This window comes from Schistocerca serialis, chromosome 1, assembly GCF_023864345.2.
Source record: "Schistocerca serialis cubense isolate TAMUIC-IGC-003099 chromosome 1, iqSchSeri2.2, whole genome shotgun sequence".
NCBI classification, from domain to species: domain Eukaryota; kingdom Metazoa; phylum Arthropoda; class Insecta; order Orthoptera; family Acrididae; genus Schistocerca; species Schistocerca serialis.
Genome location: NC_064638.1, coordinates 529,193,469 through 529,216,993, shown reverse-complemented (window position 1 = coordinate 529,216,993; position 23,525 = coordinate 529,193,469). Strand labels below are relative to the sequence as shown.

General features: G+C 42.5%; 1 protein-coding gene across 5 annotated transcripts in view; it reads right to left on the bottom strand.

Annotated features, from left to right (window-relative positions):
- Positions 1 to 23,525, bottom strand: part of LOC126474917 (THO complex subunit 6) — a 67,989-nt gene that overhangs the window by 44,232 nt on the left and 232 nt on the right. For all 5 annotated transcript variants that reach the window (XR_007586605.1, XR_007586602.1, XR_007586603.1 and 2 more), the window contains exon 2: positions 22,697 to 22,924. Coding sequence is in view for 1 of the 5 variants with exons in the window: in XM_050102425.1 (XP_049958382.1) it covers positions 22,697 to 22,924 (228 nt within the window). In the remaining 4 variants the exon portion in view is untranslated. The remainder of the gene's footprint in view (positions 1 to 22,696; positions 22,925 to 23,525) is intronic.

The window sequence follows — 23,525 nt, the reverse complement described above, 5'->3', positions numbered from 1 at the left end:
CACTTGGCACCAGGTCTGGGCTGTAAGGTGGATGGTTGATAACGTCCCACTTGAAGGACTCAAGAAGGGTCGTTGTTCTGCGAGCAGAGTGAGGACGGGCGTTATCGTGCAAAAAAACGACACCGGAAGTCAGCATACCACGGCGTTTGTTCTGTATAGCCCGTCGTAACTTTTTTATTGTTTCACAGTACACGTCTTGATTAATGGTCGTACCACGTTCCATGAATTCAACCAACAACACCCCTTTGGCATCCCAAAACACCGTTGCCATCAGTTTTCTGGCAGAAAAATCTTGCGAGGCTTTTCTTGGTTTGGTAGGCGAATTTGAATGTGCCCACATCTTTGATTGTTCTTTTGTCTCAGGGTTCACGTACTTAATCCAGGTTTCGTCACCGGTCACGATTCTGTTTAACAATGGTTCTTCTTCGTCCTCATAACGTGACAGAAAGTCTAATGCAGAGGCCATTCTTTGAGTTTTGTGGTGGTCGGTAAGAATTTTGGGCACCCATCGTGCACAGAACTTACGGTAACCCAATCTTGCTGTCACTACCTCGTACAAGAGAGTCTTAGAAATCTGTGGAAAACCAGTAGACAACTCCGACATTGAGAAACGTCGATTTTCACGAACTTTTGCATCAACTGTCTGAACGAGTTCGTCAGTCACCAATGATGGTCTACCACTCCTCTCTTCATCATGAACGTTTTCTCGTCCACTTTTAAATAAACGTACCCATTCACGGACAACTCCTTCACTCATAACTCTTGGTCCATACACGGCACAAAGCTTACGATGAATAGCTGCTGCAGAATATCCTTTGGCTGTAAAAAACCTTATGACAGCACGCACTTCACATTTGGCGGGGTTTTCTATTGCAGCACATATTTCAAACTGCAACAAAAACTAAACTAGAGCAGGTACGACGTTCACTCGACCACGGCTTGATGCCGACTGACCTGTTGAGTGCGTGAACGCACAGATGGCGTCGCTACTCCCCCCACAACCCGCACTGTGACCAATCGGAGGTTACTTTCTGAACCGCCCCCGTAGTTCCCTAAGCATCACCCGAATTAATTCGACTACATTCCATTACCCTCATTTTGCTTTTGTTGATGTTCATCTTATATTCTCCTTTCAAGACACTGTCCATTCTGTTCAACTGCTCTTCTAAGTCCTTTGCTGTCTCTGACAGAATAATAATGTCATCGGTGAACCTCAAAGTTTTTATTTCTTCTCCATCAATTTTAATACCTACTCCGAATTTTTCTTTTGTTTCCTTTACTGCTTGCTCAATATACAGATTGAATAACATCGGGGAGAGGCTACAGCCCTGTCTCACTCCCTTCCAAACCACTGCTTCCCTTTCATGCCCCTTTACTCTTATAACTGCCATCTGGTTTCTGTACAAATTGTAAATAGCCTTTCGCCCCCTGTATTTTACCCCTGCCACCTTCAGAATTTGAAAGAGAGTATTCCAGTCAACAGTGTCAAAAGCTTTCTCTAAGTCTACAAGGACTGGAAATGTAGGTTTGCCTTTCCTTAATTATCTTCTACGATAAATCGTAGGCTCTTCAGTGCATAATCAGTGAAAAAAAACGGACCTCAAAATTACGGACCAATTCCTTAACATCGGTTTACTGCAGAATTCTTGAACATATTCTCAGTTCGAATGAGATAAATTTCCTGGAGACGGAAAAGCTTCTGTCCACAAATGTGCGAAGTTTTAAAAAGCGTCACCCACGCAAAACTCAGCTTGCCCTGTCTCACATATCGTGTGAACTATGTACACACATCAAAAAAATTTGCATCACCTCAGTTCCGAGAGTTCCGGAACCTGTACAGAAAATTGGAATAAAAATCAACATTATCATTCTGATTTTAAACATGGCTGCAGCAGCAACTGTTAAAATTCTTCACAATAAAGGATGGCAGCCAAAAACAGTTGCAGGATAGAATTTTTTTTTATTAAAATTCTTGACCAAGGTTTCGGTACATATAAATATACCTTCATCAGAAGTACATTTCCTGAATAGAAAGACACATTCATTAGAAAAGCCATATCAACGAAAGTGAGAAACAGAAGCTTAAATAACGGTGAAATTGCTAAAGTAATATAGGCACACAATCTTTAGTACTTACTAAATTTACATCATGCACTGGAGAATAATGAAACAATTATGCCAAAAGGCGTCGTCAGTGATTAAAATATCATCTCCATTTGTACAACATGTGTAATGGGTACAGGATCAAAGCGAACAGTTTAACAATGTTACTTCGCCTATGAACTGTTGAGACACGAGTGTGAAGGCACTAAGGTAGATTGTTTCGCCGAGAGAGGGCACTTGCATGTGCCAGACTCGCGCATATTACAATCCATAAATACATACATAGCGCATCAAAATTATTAAAGGTTGTGTTAATTCAAACTTTGTCTTAATAAATAAAGCGTATCACGCCAATTAAAGACATATATGTAACTAGAAATATAGAACCAAATTTACTTGTGTCCTAGTGTCAAACGGATAAAGCTTGCGCTTGGAACATCTAACGAGAGAGGGCACTACTGTAATGCGCGAGAGTCTCGCGTAAAGTAGGCAGTGAAATACATACTAGCGAAACAACCAAAATGTTATAATAAAACAAACCATCTGTCTGTATGAATAAAACATAGTAGTCATTTAACCACACATACACATTGAAATTCATAATTAACAAACATCACAATATGTAGATCCCAACAAGATAGGAAAAGCGCATTTCACCGGCATCAACAAGCAAGAAAATAACTCCTAGTCAGCCAGACTATATTACATTAAGGCATTGCCTTAATGTAATATAGTCTGGCTGACTAGCAGTTATTTTCTTGCTTGCTGATGCCGGTGAAATGCGCTTTTCCTATCTTGTTGGGATCTACATATTGTGATGTTTGTTAATTATGAATTTCAATGTGTATGTGTGGTTAAATGACTACTATGTTTTATTCATACAGACAGATGGTTTGTTTTATTATAACATTTTGGTTGTTTTGCTAGTATGTATTTCACTGCCTACTTTACGCGAGACTCTCGCGCATTACAGTAGTGCCCTCTCTCGTTAGATGTTCCAAGCGCAAGCTTTATCCGTTTGACACTAGGACACAAGTAAATTTGGTTCTATATTTCTAGTTACATATATGTCTTTAATTGGCGTGATACGCTTTATTTATTAAGACAAAGTTTGAATTAACACAACCTTTAATAATTTTGATGCGCTATGTATGTATTTATGGATTGTAATATGCGCGAGTCTGGCACATGCAAGTGCCCTCTCTCGGCGAAACAATCTACCTTAGTGCCTTCACACTCGTGTCTCAACAGTTCATAGGCGAAGTAACATTGTTAAACTGTTCGCTTTGATCCTGTACCCATTACACATGTTGTACAAATGGAGATGATATTTTAATCACTGACGACGCCTTTTGGCATAATTGTTTCATTATTCTCCAGTGCATGATGTAAATTTAGTAAGTACTAAAGATTGTGTGCCTGTATTACTTTAGCAATTTCACCGTTATTTAAGCTTCTGTTTCTCACTTTCGTTGATATGGCTTTTCTAATGAATGTGTCTTTCTATTCAGGAAATGTACTTCTGATGAAGGTATATTTATATGTACCGAAACCTTGGTCAAGAATTTTAATAAAAAAAAATTCTATCCTGCAACTGTTTTTGGCTGCCATCCTTTATTGTGAATTATCATTCTGCCCTTTTTACTGCTCATGAAAACCACACATTGCATGTTGTACCACCATACAGCGAGACCTTTAGAGGTGGTGGTCCAAATTGCTGTACACACCAGTACCTCTAATACCTTGTAGCGTGTCCTCTTGCATTGATGCATGCCTCTATTCGTCATGGCATACCATCCACAAGTTCATCAAGGCACTGTTGGTCCAGATTGTCCCACTCCTCAACGGTGATTCGGCGTAGAAGCCTTCAGAGAGGTTGGTGGGCCATGTCGTCCATAAACGGCCCTTTTCAATCTATCCCAGGCATGTTTGATACGGTTCATGTCTGGAGAACATGCTGGCCACTCTAATTGAGTGATGTCATTATCCTGAAGGAAATCATTCACAAGATGTGCACGATGAGGACTGCCAATATGGTTGCACTATCAGTTGGAGGATGGCATTCATGTATCGTACAGACGTTACGTTGCCTTCCATGACCACCAGTGGTGTACATTGACCCCCACATAATGCCACCCCAAAACATCAGGGAACCTCAACCTTGCTGCACTCGCTGGACAGTATGTCTAAGGCATTCAGCCTGAACGGGTTGCCTCCAAACACATCTCCAATGTTTGTCTGGTTGAAGGCATATGTGACACTCATCGGTGAAGAGAACATGACACCAATCCTCAACAGTCCATCCGGCATGTTGTTGGGCCCATCTGTACCGCACTGCACGGTGTCGTGGTTGCAAAGTTGGACCTCCCCATGAACGTCGGGCGTGAAGCTGCGCATCATGCAGCCTATTGCGCACAGTTTGAGTCATAACATGGCGTCCTGTAGCTGTACAAAAAGCATTATTCAACATGGTGATGTTGCTGCCAGGGTTCCTCCGAGCCATAATCCACAGGTAGTGGGCATCCACTGCAGTAGTAGCGCTCGGGCGGCCTGAGCAAGACATGTTATCAACAGTTCCTGTGCCTCTGTATCTCCTGAATGTCCGAACAACATCACTTTGGTTCACTCTGAGACATCTAGACATAATGCGGATGTGGTCGAACTGTGGTATTGACTGTCTGGGCATGGTTGAACTACAGACAACACGAGCCGTGTACCTACTTCCTGGTGGAATGACTGGAACTGATCGGCTGTCGGACCCCCTCTGTCTAATAGGCGCTGCTCATTCATGGTTGTTTCCATCTTTGGGCGGGTTTAGTGACATCTCTGAACAGTCAAAGAGACTGTGTCTGTGATACAATATCCACAGTCAACGTCTATCTTCAGGATTTCTAGGAACAGGGGTGATGCAAAACTTTTTTTAATGTGTGCATGTTGGGCAACAGGCAGATTCCATATTCCTTGATTCCTTGAAAATGGTGTCCCACTGCAGACTGTTAATGAAGGTAAAAGCATACGGAGTAGGTTTTCAGATATGCGAGTGGCTTGCAGACTTTAAGTACAAGAACCCAGTATGTAGTCCTCAATGGTGAGAGTTCATCAGAGACAAGGGTATTGTCAGAAGTGCCCCAGGGAAGGGTGATAGAATCACCATTATTTTCTAGTTACATAAATGATCTGATGGACAGGATGAGCAGAAACTTGTAGCTCCTTACTGATGATGCTGTAGTGTACAGGAAGGTGTCATCATTGAGTGAATGCAGGATAATACAAGATGACTTATACAAAATTGCTACTTGGTGTGATGAATGGTACCTAGCTGTAAATGTAGAAAAATGTAAGTTAATGCAGATGAGTAGGAAAAACAAACCTGTAATGTTCAAATACAGCATTAATAGTGTGCTTCTTGACACAGTTAAATACTCATATCAAGGCATAATATTGCAAAATGATATGAAATGGAATGCGCATGTAAGGACTGTAGCAGGGCAGGTGAATGGTCGACTTAAGTTTACTGGGAGAATATTAGGGAAGTGTGGTTCATCTGTAAAGGAGACTGCACGTAGAACACTAGTGCGAACCATTCCTGAGTACTGCTCGTACGTTTGGCATCCGCACCAGGTCAGATTAAAGGAAGACATCGAAGCAATTCAGAGGTGGACTGCTAGATTTGTTGCCAGGAGGTTTGAAAAATATGGAAGGATTACGAAGGTGCTTTGGGAACTCAAATGGGAATTCAGGAGGTGGGAGGGAGCAGCGTTCTCTTCGAGGAACACAACTGGGGAAATTCAGAGAACAGGCATTTGGAGCTGGCTGCAGTATGATTGTATTGCCACAATGTACATTTTGTGTTAAGGACCACAAGAGTAAGTTAAGAGGAATTACAGCTCGCAAGGAGGCATATCGACAGTTGTTTTTTCCCCCCTCACTCCAATTGTGAGTGGAACAGGAAAGGAAATGACTTGTCGTGCTACAGGGTACCACCCGCCACACACCGTACAGTGGCTTGCTAAGTATGTAAAGAAGTTTTTCTTCCATTGAACAAAATAATTTTTTTAAAAAAAAGATAAATCTAATTTCCTGACTATGCTATTACACATCTTTGAATTTGTGGCTTCTTTTCTTGTGCATATTTTGCACTTACTAGAAATACCTCAACCCACTAATTCTGGAACACCAAAAGACTCTGACTACAAACATCTGGACCTGGTATCCAGATAATAGGAACATATACAATCAGGATAACTTGTGTTCATCTGAAAATAAACTTTCCTTATCGTGAGATCAGAAATACCTGAAGAAAAAAACTTAATTAAGGTGGCGGAGAAAGTAAATGGCACCTTAAACATTACAGTAAGTGGAAAACTGTGTGCATGCACGAAGTCAAATTCTCTTTAAATGAGAGAAGACATTAAATGTTCTGTCACTCAATAGTAAGTCACCGCAACATATTACAAATGAAAGGATTACTTTTCTCCGAAATTAATGGAATGGACTGGAACACAGTCATTGATGCACTGAGTACTTGCAACCTGAAACTTTCAATACATCTGCCTGTCACTTTAAACCAATGTCAGTTGTCAGAAAAATTAAAAGTTATCCTGCAAGCTGGATATACAACACTAACTAGTACAGCAGTGTGCACCAAAGCCGAAATGACAAATTCACTCACTGAAAAACCTTGGGCTTCATCACGCTGCAATATTTAATCTGTGACAAGAGTGTCGCAGGTTGAACCTACTCATTATCTGACGTCGAAGAAGCAATTATTGGCAATGGTACTGTCTTGGTTTAAATCTGAAAACATCAAACCAATGGTCTTCGTTTCACCATAAGAAATTATGGTATAACTACTGTCAACGTTTCATACTAAACCAATCTTGGTGTGCGGTTTCCATACAAATAAATGGAAAGCTGGTCATTAACAGTAAGTTCACTAACTGCAACCACTGAGGCTTATTTTTCCATAACTGCAATTGTTCATTTTCCTATTTACAGAAAGTAAAAGTGTCTTGTGGGATGGCATCATGTCTACTACAAGCATCTGTGGCTGCTGTAATACTAAAATGCCTCAACATATTTCTGTGTCCAGTAGTAAAACGAAGAAAATGTCATCTGCAGATTTATAGTTTGCTCAGTAATGTAGGACAACTCGGTAAAGAACGGCCACAGTCTCACTTGAGACCATAAGTGTTTGTAACACTCCCAAAACAGCCGCAAATGGGTGGCTTCACAATTACATGCAACTTGAAAATGGCTATTTAACATCCAAAACTGGTTGTCAGATGAATTTCACAGTACAAGTGGAACTGTGTACTACTTTACGATATTCCAACAGCTTTCTGTTGGTCCATCTCACAATGGGAAAACCTAACTTTTATCATCATTTTCTCTGGTTGAAAAAGTTCTCATGCTAGTTGAGGAAGATTCAGACAACAGGAACGGAAGACGCAGTGTTTGCCATAGTGATATTTTGATGTACATTTGTAGCTTTCATATGTATTTTTGCAATGTCGCAAATTCAACAAGCTAATGAAGGCTAAGAGCATCTTCAAAGGAAATTGTTGATCACCGTACAACAATTCTTTTGAACTCTGTAACGTAAATCACAGCCATAATGCCAGTTTTAAAACTGCATTAAACATTTCCAAAAACATTAATTCTTTGTGGACTAGAGGTATAACAATGATGTCAACTTTGAAGAAGATACGAATAACACACCTCCTGAATCTGAAGCCAAAGTACGACATAACTTGGTTCTTATTTTGTATAAAAATCAAATCATATAATGTGAATAATGTCTGTATTTCACATAAATAGACTTAAATAGTTTCTTTTTGTTTTGAGGCCTCTCTTCCACAACTGCAACTTTACAAGAGATATGGGAGTTAGTCTGTCTTTCATGACCAATAAAGACTTATTTGAATCAGACTTATTTTGCTTTATTTAATACCTCAAGGACTAGGCTGCCAGGGTTTATTTCAACTACCTGAGACAGTGCCTTCTCATAGTTTTCTAAATGTTATGGAGCAGTTTCTACAGCACAGAAATTATGTCAGTTTATTGCATTTGGAACAAGGGTCTATTTTCAATGAAACCATGCAAAGAGACATAGACTTACATCAGTGAACATCCCTTTTACATTGAAATTAAACTATGTAGTTTTTGCAAGAAGGAAAACAACATTGTCCTTTGTTTCCTAAATGCAGACAGAATTAGAAACCTGTTGGCACTAAAATTAAAACTGGTTGAAAATGTAGTTATTTAGCTCCATTTGCATTAGAATTAAAAATTTCAAAGGATTTTAGAAAACAAAGTCCTACATCACATTCCTCGTAGTAGTACCTGGTATCTTTCCTTGTCACTTTTCCAGATCTTCCCTTGCTTCATTCTGCACAAACTTCCCATCTCCTTTGAGGCCGCTTTGACATTTCTGTAGCTGGAGTCAATTTAGGAAAAGTCTTCCACCAAGTCTGCTTGCAAGTGAATTATTTTGAGAGGAAGTTGATTCAACCAAGCCATCCTTCTTGGATTATTAGAGGCACTGCCAATTCAGTAGCGAATTCAACAAGATGTCTGCTAATAAGCCTCAACTTTTAAATAAACTCATCAATTTAACAATCATCATTGTAAAAACATGAATATGAGCTTTCTTCTGCCACTTCATTTGCTGCCTCACAAAAGGGTAGTATCAGATAAAGTGGTCCATACCAACCATACTTTTATTATAATCCAAAATGCAGCCATGTTTCACCTTCTCTGTCATTCCTAATTTTGTTTTGACATAAACATAGGATGCAGCCAACTTGTGTTTTGTTGTCAGAAGAAATACATTCCTAATGTCTTCCAATTTCACAAACTGCAATGATTTTGTCTGCAAAATGAAAGTACATTTTTTTCAGTTTGTGTACAATTACATCTTTAGCTAGCCTTTTCTACTTTTGAGTACTGTACTATAAAACCATCTTCAAAATAAATAAGAAAGAAATAGCCAATAACGATTGATGCCCTCTGCATTGCATGTGACCTTGTGAGGCACAGCATGTGGCAGCAAGGGAAACGTGAACACTGCAAAGCAAGTAACACATAATATCATTGGTATTCCATTTCTGCCAATACTGCTGTTGCCATCTGTGTTTTATCATGGTAGTACAAGCATCACAGAGTAACTTTATACCAATGATAGGCACAAGAGAAATGTTGGAATACATTTACAAGGCTGAGAACTGTCGATGCCAGTCCTACATCACTCGCCTTTCTACAGCATAATCCTTGTGACATAGGAGCTACATCACTCATCTCCAAAGTCTTAAAGTATCTTCAGTGGTCAGTCTTTTGGTTCCTACATTATTTTCATGCATTCTTCTACAAATAAGAATTCTTTTTTTTTAGCACATTGCACTGTACTGATACACAATATTTTATCATTTGCACATTTTTATACAGCCACTTTCATTTTGTGTGCTTTGTTTTGATCAACCAAGCTAATAATAAATAAAGTAAAAAGTATCTGGTCTACATAACACCTGATTGCAGTTGCAAAATATGGAATTTCCCACATATTACTTGTTAAAATGGTTCCACAACACAGGCTCACCCTTTAACTTAAACCAGTTTTATTCAAGTTTCATCTTCCATAGGCTTCATTCCACAGTCTCTCTTCACCTGTTCTACTGGCTCTGAAATCATTTCTCAAGGTTATTATCCTCAACCACTCAAACATATGCATCTTTTTTCTTTTCAGAGTCTTTCTTTTATTTTTCTCTTCTCTTCAAAGATTACTCTATGATATACCCTGATCTGATGCCCATTTCTTCTTTTGGATTCCTGCATCCCTTCCTTTTGGGCACACTTTAGGGCTAAAGTAGATAATACATTTCTAGGCAGTCTTTATTGTTGTTAACACCGTCTTCTATTGGTTGTAGTAATTTTACTACGAAGTTCTTTTCTGATACAAATGTACCTGTACCTGTCTAACAAAGTTCATCTAAAGCACATGTCACAAAAATTCTGTTCAGGCTTCTGAATACGAATTTCTATTTTTACTCTACCTTCACCTCCACAACTGTAAAAGCCCATGTGTTGGAAAACTTCATAAGTTTTAATTTTGTCCCAGATTTTAGATTTCTGCATACATTTCTGACTTGGTAGGGCTTCAGGAGAGCGCTGAAAGTCAATCTGTATATTATATTAACAAAAAACTATCACTATACTAATTAGTGAGTCACACTTACACCATTTAAAATTAATTGAGTAACTCTGAAAAAAATTAAAAAAATAAACTGCTGCCTCCTCTGTTTTGCTATACAGTTTAATTCAGCTACCCAAACCAACATCATTTTATGCAACCCCCAATGTTATACCTGGTCTTCAAAAAGCACATGCAAGATTTTGATATTCTCTCGCTCACTACACGCAAACTATTAGTCCTATAGAAAAAAATGAACAGGATCTTATTGTAGGAAATTTAATGTAGTTAGATTTTGTACTGAGATATGTTTTCCCTAGAGGTCACAGTTTTTGACTTATTCAAGAAAACAGAAAAGTTACCTTCAAACTCATCCACACTCTCATGCCAGCCCCCACCGGTCAGGATTTCTACTAAATTGTTCATGGCACATTTCCCACATATGACCATTTTTGGTGTTCAGTGACTGACCTCTATACCACTGGCTTAGTTAAGTAGTTAACAATTGTAAAATTTATACTTGTGTAAATTCTACACAATAATTTTTTAATTTTAACGTCATAAAATAAGCTATTACAGCAATGTATTCATCAAGCCTTCCAACTACAAAACTACTGTGCTAGTAAGGGCTCAGTTTGCATCAGATTGTCATGATAATTAGTTTTTGCGTAATGTTAAAAAAAAGAGTCATTTTTCTTTCATTACCCTTAGAACATGTTTAAGTTAATAATGTTAATGAAATATCTGACAATGCTGATGGTGTAATAGCCTAATCAATAGAGCAATAGTGTCCAAAAAAGGTCAGGTATCGTGAATAGTTCGTGCAATCACAATTTTTTTTTTTTTAGTGGTGGGAGGCGTTGCAAAGAACAACACACTAGAAATCCTGACTGTTGATGGATGGTGGTGGTTGTTGGGATGTTTAAGGGGGACTAAACAGCTAAGGTCACCAGTCCCCCATTCCAAAAACAGGCGAGACATGAATTCACGGAACAGGTAAAACCCCAAGGGGAAGGAGACACCCCCCCCCCCCCCCCAAGGCACTAAAAGAACACAAATTAGGCAACAAACACTACAGACAAGAAGAGTACAGATGAACACCAGACAGAAAGGAACAGAAGAAAATAAGATGGCCGGAGACTGGGTGACTGACCACAAGAACAAAACAAAGGGAAAGAGTCAACCATCCGACGACACACCAAAACAGCAACAAAGATTGAGAGACGCGAGGACAAAAGACACAGAAAGGGAAAGGTGCAGGACCTCCCTAAATAGAACCATAAAAAGGACTGCCATGGATAAAATTTAAAACGTTGTCAGCCATGGAGGCATCGTCACATAAAACCAGAGGCAAAGTGCCCGGGAGATTAAAAGACTGCCGGAGGGTGCGCAGTCGGGGACACTCCAGCAAAACGTGGGCGACCGTCAGCCGGAACCCACACCGACTCATGGGGGGGATCCTCCTGACGCAAAAGATGACCGTGCGTCACGAAGGTATGGCCGATGCGCAGCCGACACAGGATGACAGAGTCCCTGCGAGAAGCCTGCAGGGAGGAGCGCCACACATCGGTCGTCTCCTTGACAGCCCGCAGTTTATTCAGGGATGTCATGTCACGCCACTCAGCAGTCCACATCCCAAGCACCTTACGGCGCAACACCAGCTGCTGATCGCGAGCCGGGAGGCTGATTTCCAAAGCTGGGGCGTCGATCGCCCCTTTGGCCAGCCTGTCAACACATTCGTTCCCCGGGATGCCAATGTGACCTGGCGTCCAAATAAAGACCACCGAACGACCAGAGCGGGTAATGGCGAAAACAGACTCCTGAATAGAGGACACCAGAGAAGAGGTATAGCAGCAGTCAATGGCCTGGAGGCTGCTCAGGGAGTCACTGCAGATGACGATGGACATACCTGAGCGGGAACGCATATGCTCAAGAGTGCACAATACGGCCACCAGCTCTGCAGTAAAAATACTGCAGCCAGCCGGCAAGGAGCGCTGTTCAACATGGGCAGCGTGAGCAAAAGCGTAGGCAGTGCGACCATCAACCAGGGAACCATCAGTGTAGACAGTCTCACAGCCCGGAAAGGAGGCGAGGAGTGCAAGAAAACGGCGACGGAGGGCCACAGGCGGAACCGAGTCCTTGGGTCCCTGTGCCAAGTCCAGATGGACGGATGGCCGGGGCAAACACCAGGGAGGCGTAGGTGCATGGACCCGGAAGGGAGGCAGAAGAGGGAATGACCCCAGTTCCAACAGCAGGGACTGGACGCGGACAGCTATGGAAAGCCCAGACCTAGGTCGCCGTTCGGGCAGATGGAGGACCATGGCAGGGAATAGCAGGCGACGATTGGGATGGCCCGGCGAGCAATGCACGTGGACAGCATAGTCGGTGAGCAGTCGATGGCGGCGAATCCGCAGTGGGGGAACCCCGGCCTCCACCAGTAGACTATCCACGGGGCTCGTACGAAAAGCGCCAGTTGCAAGCCGAACCCCACAGTGGTGTATGAGGTCTAACAACTTCAACACTGAGGGTGATGCAGACCCATAGGCCAGGCTCCCATAATCAAGCCTGGACTGCACAAGGGCTCTGTATAATCGCAACAGCGTGCAGCGATCCGCACCCGAAGATGTGTGGCTCAGGCAGCGGAGGGCGTTGAGGTGCCGCCAGCACTTTTGCTTCAACTGAGTAATATGAGGAACCCATGTGAGCCGGGCATCAAAGCTGAGCCCTAAGAAGCGGCAAGTGTCCACCACTTCAAGCAGGTGGCCGTCGAGGGAAAGTTCAGGATGAGGGTGGACCGTCCGACGCCTGCAGAAGTGCATAACTCGAGTCTTGGCTGCAGAGAACTGAAAACCATGAGTCAGAGCCCATGATGCTGCCTTGCGAACGGCGACTTGCAGCCTGCATTCGGCGACTCCCGTAGTCGTGGAGCTAAAGGAGATGCAGAAGTCGTCGGCATACAAGGCAGGAGACACCGACGACCCCACGGCTGCTGCCAGACCACTAATGGCCACTAGAAATAAGGAGACGCTCAACACCGAGCCCTGCGGGACCCCATTTTCCTGTATATAAGATGAACTAGAGGCGGCACCCACTTGCACCCGAAAAGAGCGGCGCAATAAAAAGGTTTGAAGAAAAGCCGGGAGCTGACCACGAAGACCCCACTCATGCAACGTAGCAAGGATGTGATGCCTCCATGTGGTGTCATACGCCTTCCGCAGATCAAAAAAGACAGCAACGAGATGCTTACGTCGGGCAAAGGCCATACGGATAGCAGATTCCAGCTGCACCAAATTATCCGCTGCAGACCGGCCCCGACGGAAGCCACCCTGGGATGGAGCGAGGACACGACACGACTCAAGGACCCAACACAAACGCCGCCCCACCATACGTTCGAGCAATTTGCACAAAACGTTGGTGAGGGTAATGGGACGATAGCTGTCCACTGCCAGTGGGTCCGCACCGGGCTTCAAGATGGGAACAATAACACCCTTTCACCATTGCGACGGGAACACGCCCTCGCTCCAAATGCGGTTAAAGATGGTGAGGATGTGTCTCTGGCAGTCCCTGGAGAGATGCTTCAGCATCTGCACGTGGATGCAGTCTGGTCCTGGTGCTGAATCAGGGCAATCGGCGAGGGCAGCGAGGAATTCCCTCTCGCTGAAAGGAGCATTGTTTTTTGCAGAACGACGCATGTGGAAAGATAACGGCGTCTGCTCGGCTCGCTCCTTGAAAGAGCGAAAGGCGGGGGGATAAGTTGCAGTCGCAGAGCTCTTAGCAAAGTGCGCAGCAAGGTGTTCAGCAATGGCGGCAGCGTCTGTGCAGACAGCGCCGTCCAAGGAGATCCCAGGGACACCCATAGGGGTATGGTATCCGTAAATCCGCCGGATCCGGGACCACACAAGCGAGGGGGAGACACGGGAGCCCAAGGAGGAGACATACCTCTCCCAGCACTCTTGCTTATGCCGTGCAATAAGACGACGGGCCAAGGCACGGAGCCTCTTAAAGGCGATGAGGGTCTCCAGAGACGGGTGCCGCCTATGACGCTGGAGGGCTAGCCTACGGTCGCGAATAGCCTCAGCAATCTCCGGCGACCACCAGGGGACAGCCTTCCTCCGAGGGAGTCCAGAAGAGCGGGGGATGGCAGCCTCGGCCGCTGAAATGATTGACGTGGTTAAGACACGGACCACCTCGTCAATGTCACCCTGTGGGGGAGACTCAATGGTTGCAGCAGAAGTAAAAGCCGGCCAGTCAGCCCTGTGGAGAGCCCAGCGGGGCAGGCGCCCAGAAGAATGACACTGGGGCAGTGACAAATAGATGGGAAAATGGTCACTACCACACAGGTCAGGATGCACCCTCCAGCGGAGGGATGGGACAAGTCCGGGGCTGCAAAGAGAGAGATCGATGGCCGAGAACGAGCCATGGGCCACACTGAAATGCGTGGGAGCACCGGTGTTCAAGAGGCTAAGGTCGAGCTGAGCCAACACATGCTCCACGGCACGACCACGGTCATCGGAGACAGTCCCACCCCATAGAGGGTTGTGGGCATTGAAATCGCCCAGAAGCAGCAATGGTGGCAGGAGCTGAGCCAGCAGCGCAGCCAAGACATGTCAGGGGAGCTCCCCATCCGGAGGAATGTAAACAGAGCAAACAGCAATAGCTGGTGAGAGCTCAACCCTGACAGCGACTGCCTCTAAAGGCGACAGAAGGTGTACTGGCGAGCTACAGACAGAGTGGTGAACAAAGAGGCAAACTCCACCTGATGCTCATTGACAGGCAGCACGGTTCTTATAGTATCCCTGATAACCACGAAGGGCGGGGGTCTGCATTGCTGGAAACCAAGTTTCCTGCAGAGGAATGCAGAGAACAGGGGAAGCACTCAGAAGCATCCGGAGCTCAGGCAGGTGGCGGAAATAACCACCGCAATTCCACTGGAGAATGGAAGCAGTAAGGGACTGGGAGGGCATGAAGGCGACTAAGAGGCAGACGGCGCCTCAGAGCCAACTGCTGCCACCGGGGGAGAGTCAGCTGAGGCCATAGGGAAGGCCCCCCGAGGGTTCCGTGAGGGCGAGATCTGCGGCAGAGGCGAGGATCTCCACCTCATCCCCGGAGCCAGGACTATGTACAGCAGGCGGCACTGAAACCGCCGGAACATCCTTCTTCTTGGACACATTCCGTTCCTTCTTCTCACATCTGCCCTTAGGGTGAGAGGGCTGGGAGAGCCTCTCTGAAGGAGCGTCGGAGGCTGACGACGACGCAGAGGCCCTATGACCAGCAGGTGGCGGAACCTTCAGCCACTGGCTGACATCCGGCTGGGTAGGAGAAGAAACGGAGGAAAGGAGAGCCCCGAGGGACCCCTTCCGCGAGAGAGGAACCGGCAGAGGCAACGCCGGTGGAGAAGGAGGGGGAGGGATCGAGCCCCCCGGTTTTTGAGCAGATGTCACTCCCAAAGTAAGCGTGGGGGGAGCGACAGAAGAAGGTTTGCCCCCAACGGCTAAACACACACACACACACACAAACACACACACACACACACATACATACTGCGTGGAGCGAATGACAGAATAAGAAAATCTTTTGCATAGTTTTTGAAGGCCAGATTTAACATTGCGGGCTGCATAAAATGACGTCAGTAGGGGCAGCTGAATCGCCCTGAATAGCTACTGTTTATCTGCTATTAGTAGCTTAATATTTACTTGATTGCAATGGTATATTTCAGAGCAAAAATTTTTACATCATCAATACCAAGTCATATTTATATTATTACATTTGTACACCTTTATAATAAATGTTTTTACATGCCATCCAGCTAACATACATTTTCAGTCTGGATCTAGGTACTCAGATAATTTGCAGAAACAATGGCCCATGATGCAGGTTTTTTATTTTCTTTTGAACTGATGAGGATTCTCAGCTTCTTGCTTTTACGCCGAACAAGAGTTTGCTGTTTAGCTTCCCACCAGAGTACATAACTCCATTCTGAACCCTGAACAAAGAGGCAAACTCTAATGAAAATTATCTTTGTGGTGTGTATTGTGATTATGTACATCACAGTTCAGTAAAAACCAGTTTATATCATAAGCAACAAAAACTATTGATGAGTGAATGTTTTGGTAAGTCAGTGTAAAAATTCAAAAATCCATTAATGGGCTTTTGCATGACATACATTTATCTACCTTAAAATATTCTTGCAACTCTGTTGAACAAGAACTTTGTTTACATTAGGTGCACTGCCCCAGAAGATAATCTATAAGACAACTGGGAGCAAAAATAAGCAAATGAGACAACTCTCTTGTTTTTAGGAGAACACAGTGAGAGAGACTTCTAAGGGCAAAACATGCAGAACTGAGATTCTAGATTATTTCACCTGTGTGTTGACTCCATCTTAACTTATTTTTCCAGCTGGATCCCAATGAATATTAAACACTTTGCTTTAATCAGTGTATGACCATTACGTTGAGGCTGAAAGGTCATTACCGCTTATCTGGAATTATGTAACATAACTCTTTGTGGGAGTAAGACTTAAACTGTTGGTTCTGAACCACCTGGCTTCTTCGGCTATCATCTGAGCTGTGACAGCTAAGGTTGAGTCTTGCATCTTTTGCTTCTGTTGTGGCACACATTACATTAATAGAATTTTCATGTATCTGCATGTGTCACATCCTAAGTTCTCCATGATATTTCAGCAAACAGGCTTCTTGTCATCTTCAAGTGGTTTCTGATGGCCGCTGCTCTGCTCGTGTCAGCATCCTATATACATGGGCTGTTACCCCCACCATCTCACGGCTTCCATCGTTGTCTGTGAAGCCACCACAGTAAGTGGTGGTGCTGGCAGCGCTGGTGGTGGTGGTGGCGGCGGCAGCGGCAGCAACAGCAACAGTGACCGGCTGCGTACTGTGGTCTACAGTGTCTGCACTATTTTCGGAAGCTGTGGACGCAATATACTGGAAGGTTTTGCTTCTTTTTGGTTCACTGCAGGGTTCCACGCCTGACTCAGTTGTAGGGAACTATATTTGTTCAATAGACCATCTCAGAACCTAATTTCAATTGACTCTGTATCTGCATAATCCCAGGAGGAGGAAAACTGCCTTAGAATCTTGGTTTTGCTTTTGCTTCCATGTTTCTCAGATCTACTGCCAGATCTGATCATCGAAAGTCCTCAACACTGTGCTTTGGTGGACCTTAATATTGGTTCCTATGTCTTGCTCAGTTGGAACCCAGTGTCCCAGCTGATTAAATATCAGTCCTATGAATTTCAATTGTCAGTTGCTTCTTTGAAAATGCAGTCCCAAAATTTATCATTGTAGCCGCACTTTGGTCTATTGGTAATTAATTTTATGTCCATTTTCAACGCAGAGTTTCGCTAAGATTTGTTAGGCTGCAGTAAGCGGGTGTTGTGCTCACATTCTATTCATCAGTCTTTAATAGTGCGAATGATTTGTCCATTCACACAGAATTTGGAACACCACTATCTTTGTTGAGATACAGGGCATCTTTCATTGTTTTGAGTGGTGAGTGGAAAATTTGTCTTACGTGGTGTTTTTGCAGTAGTATGCCAAGTTTTGATGATACACAGTCAGCAAATGGCATGAAAGTGGTCTTCCTTTGTTCCTCTTCCACATCGCTTTTGGGGCTCTTGTGTCGCAGTGCCATCTAAAGCTGCTGGCTGCTGTATCAATTCTCATGGAAGATGGATTGCAAGTGCCACAGCTCTGCTGTCAGACTTTGTTCATCTGAGATGAAGTATGCGCTGTGTATTAGTGTGTTTAGCATGCTCTTCTTCCGCAAGGAATGCTAGCAGCTAGGTACTTGGAGACATAAAAGGAAGTTTGCTATCTTTTTTTATATTTTCATGGTAAAATGGATGCTTTCAAGGATGGAATTCAGATGTTCTATGAAATCCTGTAGCTTTTTGGGCCCATGTGCTCAAATGACAAAAGTGTTGACAAGATATTGACAGCAAAAAAACAGGTTTCAGTTCATCAGTGCCCAGTGCTCTGTCCTCAAAGCACTTCATGAACAGATTTGTCATCCCCACGAGTCAATTAACAGAAAAAAATTTGTTCACTGGACATGCAGCTTCATCACACCAGCTTTTGTGTGAGGCTACTTTAAGTTTCCCACTTTTTGACAAGGCGTTGGTGGTATTCCTATATTCTGCCACATATTCACCCCCTATTTTTTGAATCCAAGGCCCAAAAGAGGCCATACAGACTGTTGGAAATAATTTTCCAGAAAGGGTTAAAGCATACTATGTTACGAGTGTGTTACTTTGTTCATACTTTAGTTTATTTGCAGTGTAAGTAACATAAAAACTGAAAATAAATGATGTTTCCACATAGGGAATCAACCCATGAACCCTGGATTACCATTCTGTGCTCTACCTGCTGTGCCAACCACTGGTTCATGCCTCACCCTGACTCTCCAAATACTTGACCATCTGGACCTCGCACTCCTCTCACTTTCATTTCTGGTCAATCCTTCCATACACCATAAATCTGGTTGAAATTGACTATGATTAGTAGGTGCTATCCCCTTGCAAGTGCAACCCCAAAGCAATGTAAATCAAAAATTTATGTTTATTGTTAACTTTCTTAATAGTAAGATCCAGTATTCAATGATCAATGTAAAACGTTTCAAACAAAGTAACATAGATATTATGCACAAAATCACTTTGCCCACTGATTGTTCTAGCTGACTCCTGTCTTTTGCCTTTATAAATTTCAAGCTCTTTCAGCAATATCGTGAGCTGGCCTTTATGCACCTATGGAGAATAAGTATACTATTCGCAACGCTCCCTATAGTATAGAGCACTGATAATATCTATAAATATAGGTTTTCTGAAAAGCAGTAGTACATGGCTGTAAATGCTGCTTAAACCTTACGGAAACAGCAATCAGTTTGGTCATTATGATACTAAACACATTGTTACACTCAATCCAGTATACCCCAGAGCCATCAAATTTATCACATGCGCTTCCCAGCTTATACTTTGCACGATGTTTTAGATTGTTGTTAAATTGGAAACCACATCTAACATTAAATTTTCTAAAACATTTCTCCATTTGCTGGAACATATTGCCATTAAATTCTGTTGGAATGACCCTTTCTTTCCTCACTACTTCTGTTTTCCATATAAGTGTGTATTTGCATAGTTTTTATCTTTTTTTTTTTTTTCTTTAGCATTTTCAGAAAGGCTAAGTATGGACTGTCCGAACAATTTAATTTTGTGTGTCACACTATTCAGCCAGGCTGGTACACAAATTGTAACTCTGCGCACTGTAGAATAATATCTTTATTTAACACAACAACGAAGCAAAATTCTTATTAGGAAAAGCAGCTTAAGAGAAGCTTATCATGTGAGCAATACCATCTCTTTAGAACAATAATGTGTAGGTACATACTCTACTGAAATAAAAGAAAGTTGCACTCAAAAGTCAAAGACTAAACAGACTCTGTCAGTGCTGAAATGCAGCACTTCTAATGCTAGCACATAAACACCTTAACAGCCATGATAAAAATGACACTAAACACAACTACAGCAAACGGCATTGTTGATCGCTACAGCCTATTGCAAGAGCACATAATGAACAAAATGTCATTTGCTGAAAAACCACTGGCTGTTGCAATTTGCTTGAAAATACTAAGTTCTTTATGTTCTTCACAGTTAACCAAAGACAAACAAAAGAGCTGGTGAATCAATGGGACAAGAAATGCTTTTCTATATCACAGTGATTGGCATGAACTGGCATTGATCATAATATCGGTACATGTATTTATTTACTCGTTCGGCATCACAGAGGCATAATTTACAATATTCTTATCACTATATACTAAAAAGAAAACAATATAATTCTACACTATATTAGATATGTTTTTGAGCCACTCTATGGCTGAGTCACTGAGTCTATGTATGTCCATGAGTTCACCACCATAGCCATACACTTTGCACACGAGTAGATGGTCCATTGTCTGTATTTCATCGCACTCACATACAGCGCTGTCTGCCAGGCCCCACTTGTTCATCAGGTGTTTACATCTCCCAGCACTCGTTCTGACCCGGTTTAGAGCTGTCCACACTCATCTTGGTAGGTTGAAGCCATCAATCTTCTTGTTCGGATCGTGTACTAAGTTCTTGTTCTTAAATTCACTTGCCGACCATACTTCGTTCCAGGCCCTTCTCGGCTCAAAGGCTTGTAGTTCTTCACCGATTTTCCAAAAAGGTGATCTGGATTTAGGCCTGTTTGTCGGTGTCAGATCTTGGTGGATAGGGAGGTCCGGGTTGTCTATAATTTTCCTGTAGGTTTTTAGGGCTAGCTGTGATCGCCTGATTTCTGGAGGCTCTATGTTCGCCAGTACAGGAAGCCATGCACAGGGGGTGGCCCTGAGTGTTCCCGAGATTATTCGCATTGCCTCCCTCAGCTGGACATCCACTTTAGATACGTTTGCACTTCTCCTCCAGACTGGTGAAAATTATTCAGCTACACTGTAGACAAGGGCTAGTGCTGAAGTTCTCAAAGTGCTCGCTCTACATCCCCATGTTGTTCCAGCCAGTTTCGAAAGGATAGCATTGCGCGATTTTAGTTTTTGCTTTGTGTCTTCGAGGTGTGAGCTGTACGTTAGGGTCCGGTCTAGTTTCACTCCCAAATATTTAGGCTTATCCTCATGTCTTACGCTTTGGCCATTCGAAAAGATCTGTAATTTTCTGTGTGTCTCTCTGTTGTTGAGGTGCATTATAGTGCTGGTTGTTTTGTTGGGGTTGGGAAGTAGGTGCCACTTGGAGTAATAGGTGTTCAGGACTTCAAGGTCTGCATTCAGTGTTTCGTCGAGATCGTTGTAGTTTTTACTCTGATATGCGATCGGTACATGTAGATTTTCTGAAAATCAAAACTTTACGGTTGTTGTAAACTATCTTGATAGTTAGTTCCTTTCTTCTACTTCCAGAGTAAAAGTTATTTTTGGGTGTGTCTTGCCTGTTACTTGGGCAAAAGGGTTAATCTCATAAGTGCCACATTCAATCAGTAATAAAATATTGCTGACATTATGTTCAAGGTAAACAGTTTCTTTTTTCTCTTAGTTGCAGAAATTTGGCAAAAAAATTACATTCTAAATCATTCACAAATATAACCGCAAAAGTACTAGCCAGACTATTGTCAATCCCAAAACTATTATTGAATTTGGTGGGTAAATTTTAAGTGTTTCCATTCTGCCAGAGCAATTTTCTGGAGATTCAGTTTCATTTGGATCACTAGTTGTGTTTATTTCTTGTCTACTAATGTTCCAAATCATTTTTGCTTTATTTTTGGAGTGTTTTATTTCTTAAGCATAGTACACAAGATTTGCTTTTTTAATGGCGATGTTATAGGTGTTCTTTGAATTACTGGAGCTCTATATTCCCAGTACAAGATAGTTTAATCCCAGGAGTTATTAACCCAGTAGCCTTGCTTTAGCTCAATTTTGCCCTTATCTGTTTTAGGATGAAACAGGATTTAAAGTGCTGTAAGAATGTGTTTCAGAAAGAAAGAAATTTTCCACGTGCACTTTGGGTCATTTCTGTTGCCACCCTGTTTCCCCAGGTGACAGTATATGTGCAGCCCAACCGTCTGCGTCCTGAGTTACTCATGCAAAAGTGTGAGGAATGTGGGATACTGCATGAAAACCACAACCAGGCACACCGACAATCGTTTTTAACCTGTCAGATGGATTCAATCTGGGACATGAACACCTCTCCACCCTGGACGTGGCACTGTAAAATGCACAGCTATCCTGGTGGGCAGGTACCTCCCTCTTTTTATTTCTTAAAACCATACAAACAGAGACCTTCCTCTTATTTCTTCAAACAATACAATCAAATTTTGTGAACTTGTCTCGTATTTAGGTCACTTCACCATACATGTCTCTGAATACGTACAAATTTTTTGTGGAAACACAATTTGTTAACAAACAACAAATTCAATCAAGCACAGATGTGTGAGGTACAAGTTGTGTAGTGTACCCTCATCCCCAATTGCAACTTTCACTGTACATGTACGACATTCATATCAAAATACTCATCTGATGTTTGCCCATTATCTAATATGGGATCCGATTTACCAAGCAGTTTTCATTCCCATAGCAACAGGTGTGTTAAATATGGCACCGTGCACAAAATATGGCTTAAACTTTTATATTCAGGCTGTGTTTCAGATCAATAAGTTACCACAACCTTTATTTTACATTCACTTTCATTGTCTTTGCCAACTCACCATATTGCCTATCAACTTAATCCAGAATTTGAACTACGCTACTGATCAATCTGTCACTGTAGCCAAGATTTCACAGGAGTCCACTACCACACTCTAGTTGACTACCACACTCTAATTGGTACGCAAGACATATTAGTATTGACAAAATATGCTGGATACTTACTTGCATGAAGGAAGCTGAAGAGACCATAATGGCTTGGGAGCTTTCCCTGATGTCGAAGTAACAGACTTCCAATCCCAGCCATTTATTTCACCCACAGTACCAGTCAGGAGAAATTTGCTTGTTGTGGCCATGCTACATATTTGTACATCCTTGTTGACCAGAAAGTGATATTCTGGTTTTCTAAATGGAGGAGAAACATCCTCTGAAGGACTTAGTATTTTCTGTAAACTGAAGAAGAAATAATGTCAGTCCATTTACATAACAAATAGACCTATCAGAAAATTCAAACAATTACCCATCTACAATAAATAAATAACTAGAACTACTTGTGTGCAGATCCGTGTTCCAGACACTAAGTAGTGTCCCTGCATCTCAATATATCATGATCTGAAATATTTCAATAATATACTGTATATCCTTTTACAAGAAACTATTTCATTCATTTCAAGTCCGCCAAGGAGGCTGAAACTACGGGAAATATGTACAGGTGGCCTGATGGATTCACGAAGTTGCTGTGAATCCCATATTGTCTATGATGATACCGTATTTAACACAGACTCAACAGGAATGTCACCGCCAAAAGGCAAAGCTTAAAATTGTTTCGGCAAACGTTCTTTGGTAGCTACACACCCTTCCAAAATTCTTGTAATACTATATTTAACACTTTACAAGTTACACATTGTTGAACACACCCATACAGAACTTCCGTCTCACGAGAGCAAATGCAAAATAAATTTTAGAAAACTGTAAGATGTTGCTTAGTCATTTCTCTGTATCGCAGGAAAAATGTGTCTGGCAATTCTTAAGACTAAATGTTTCACAGAATTTA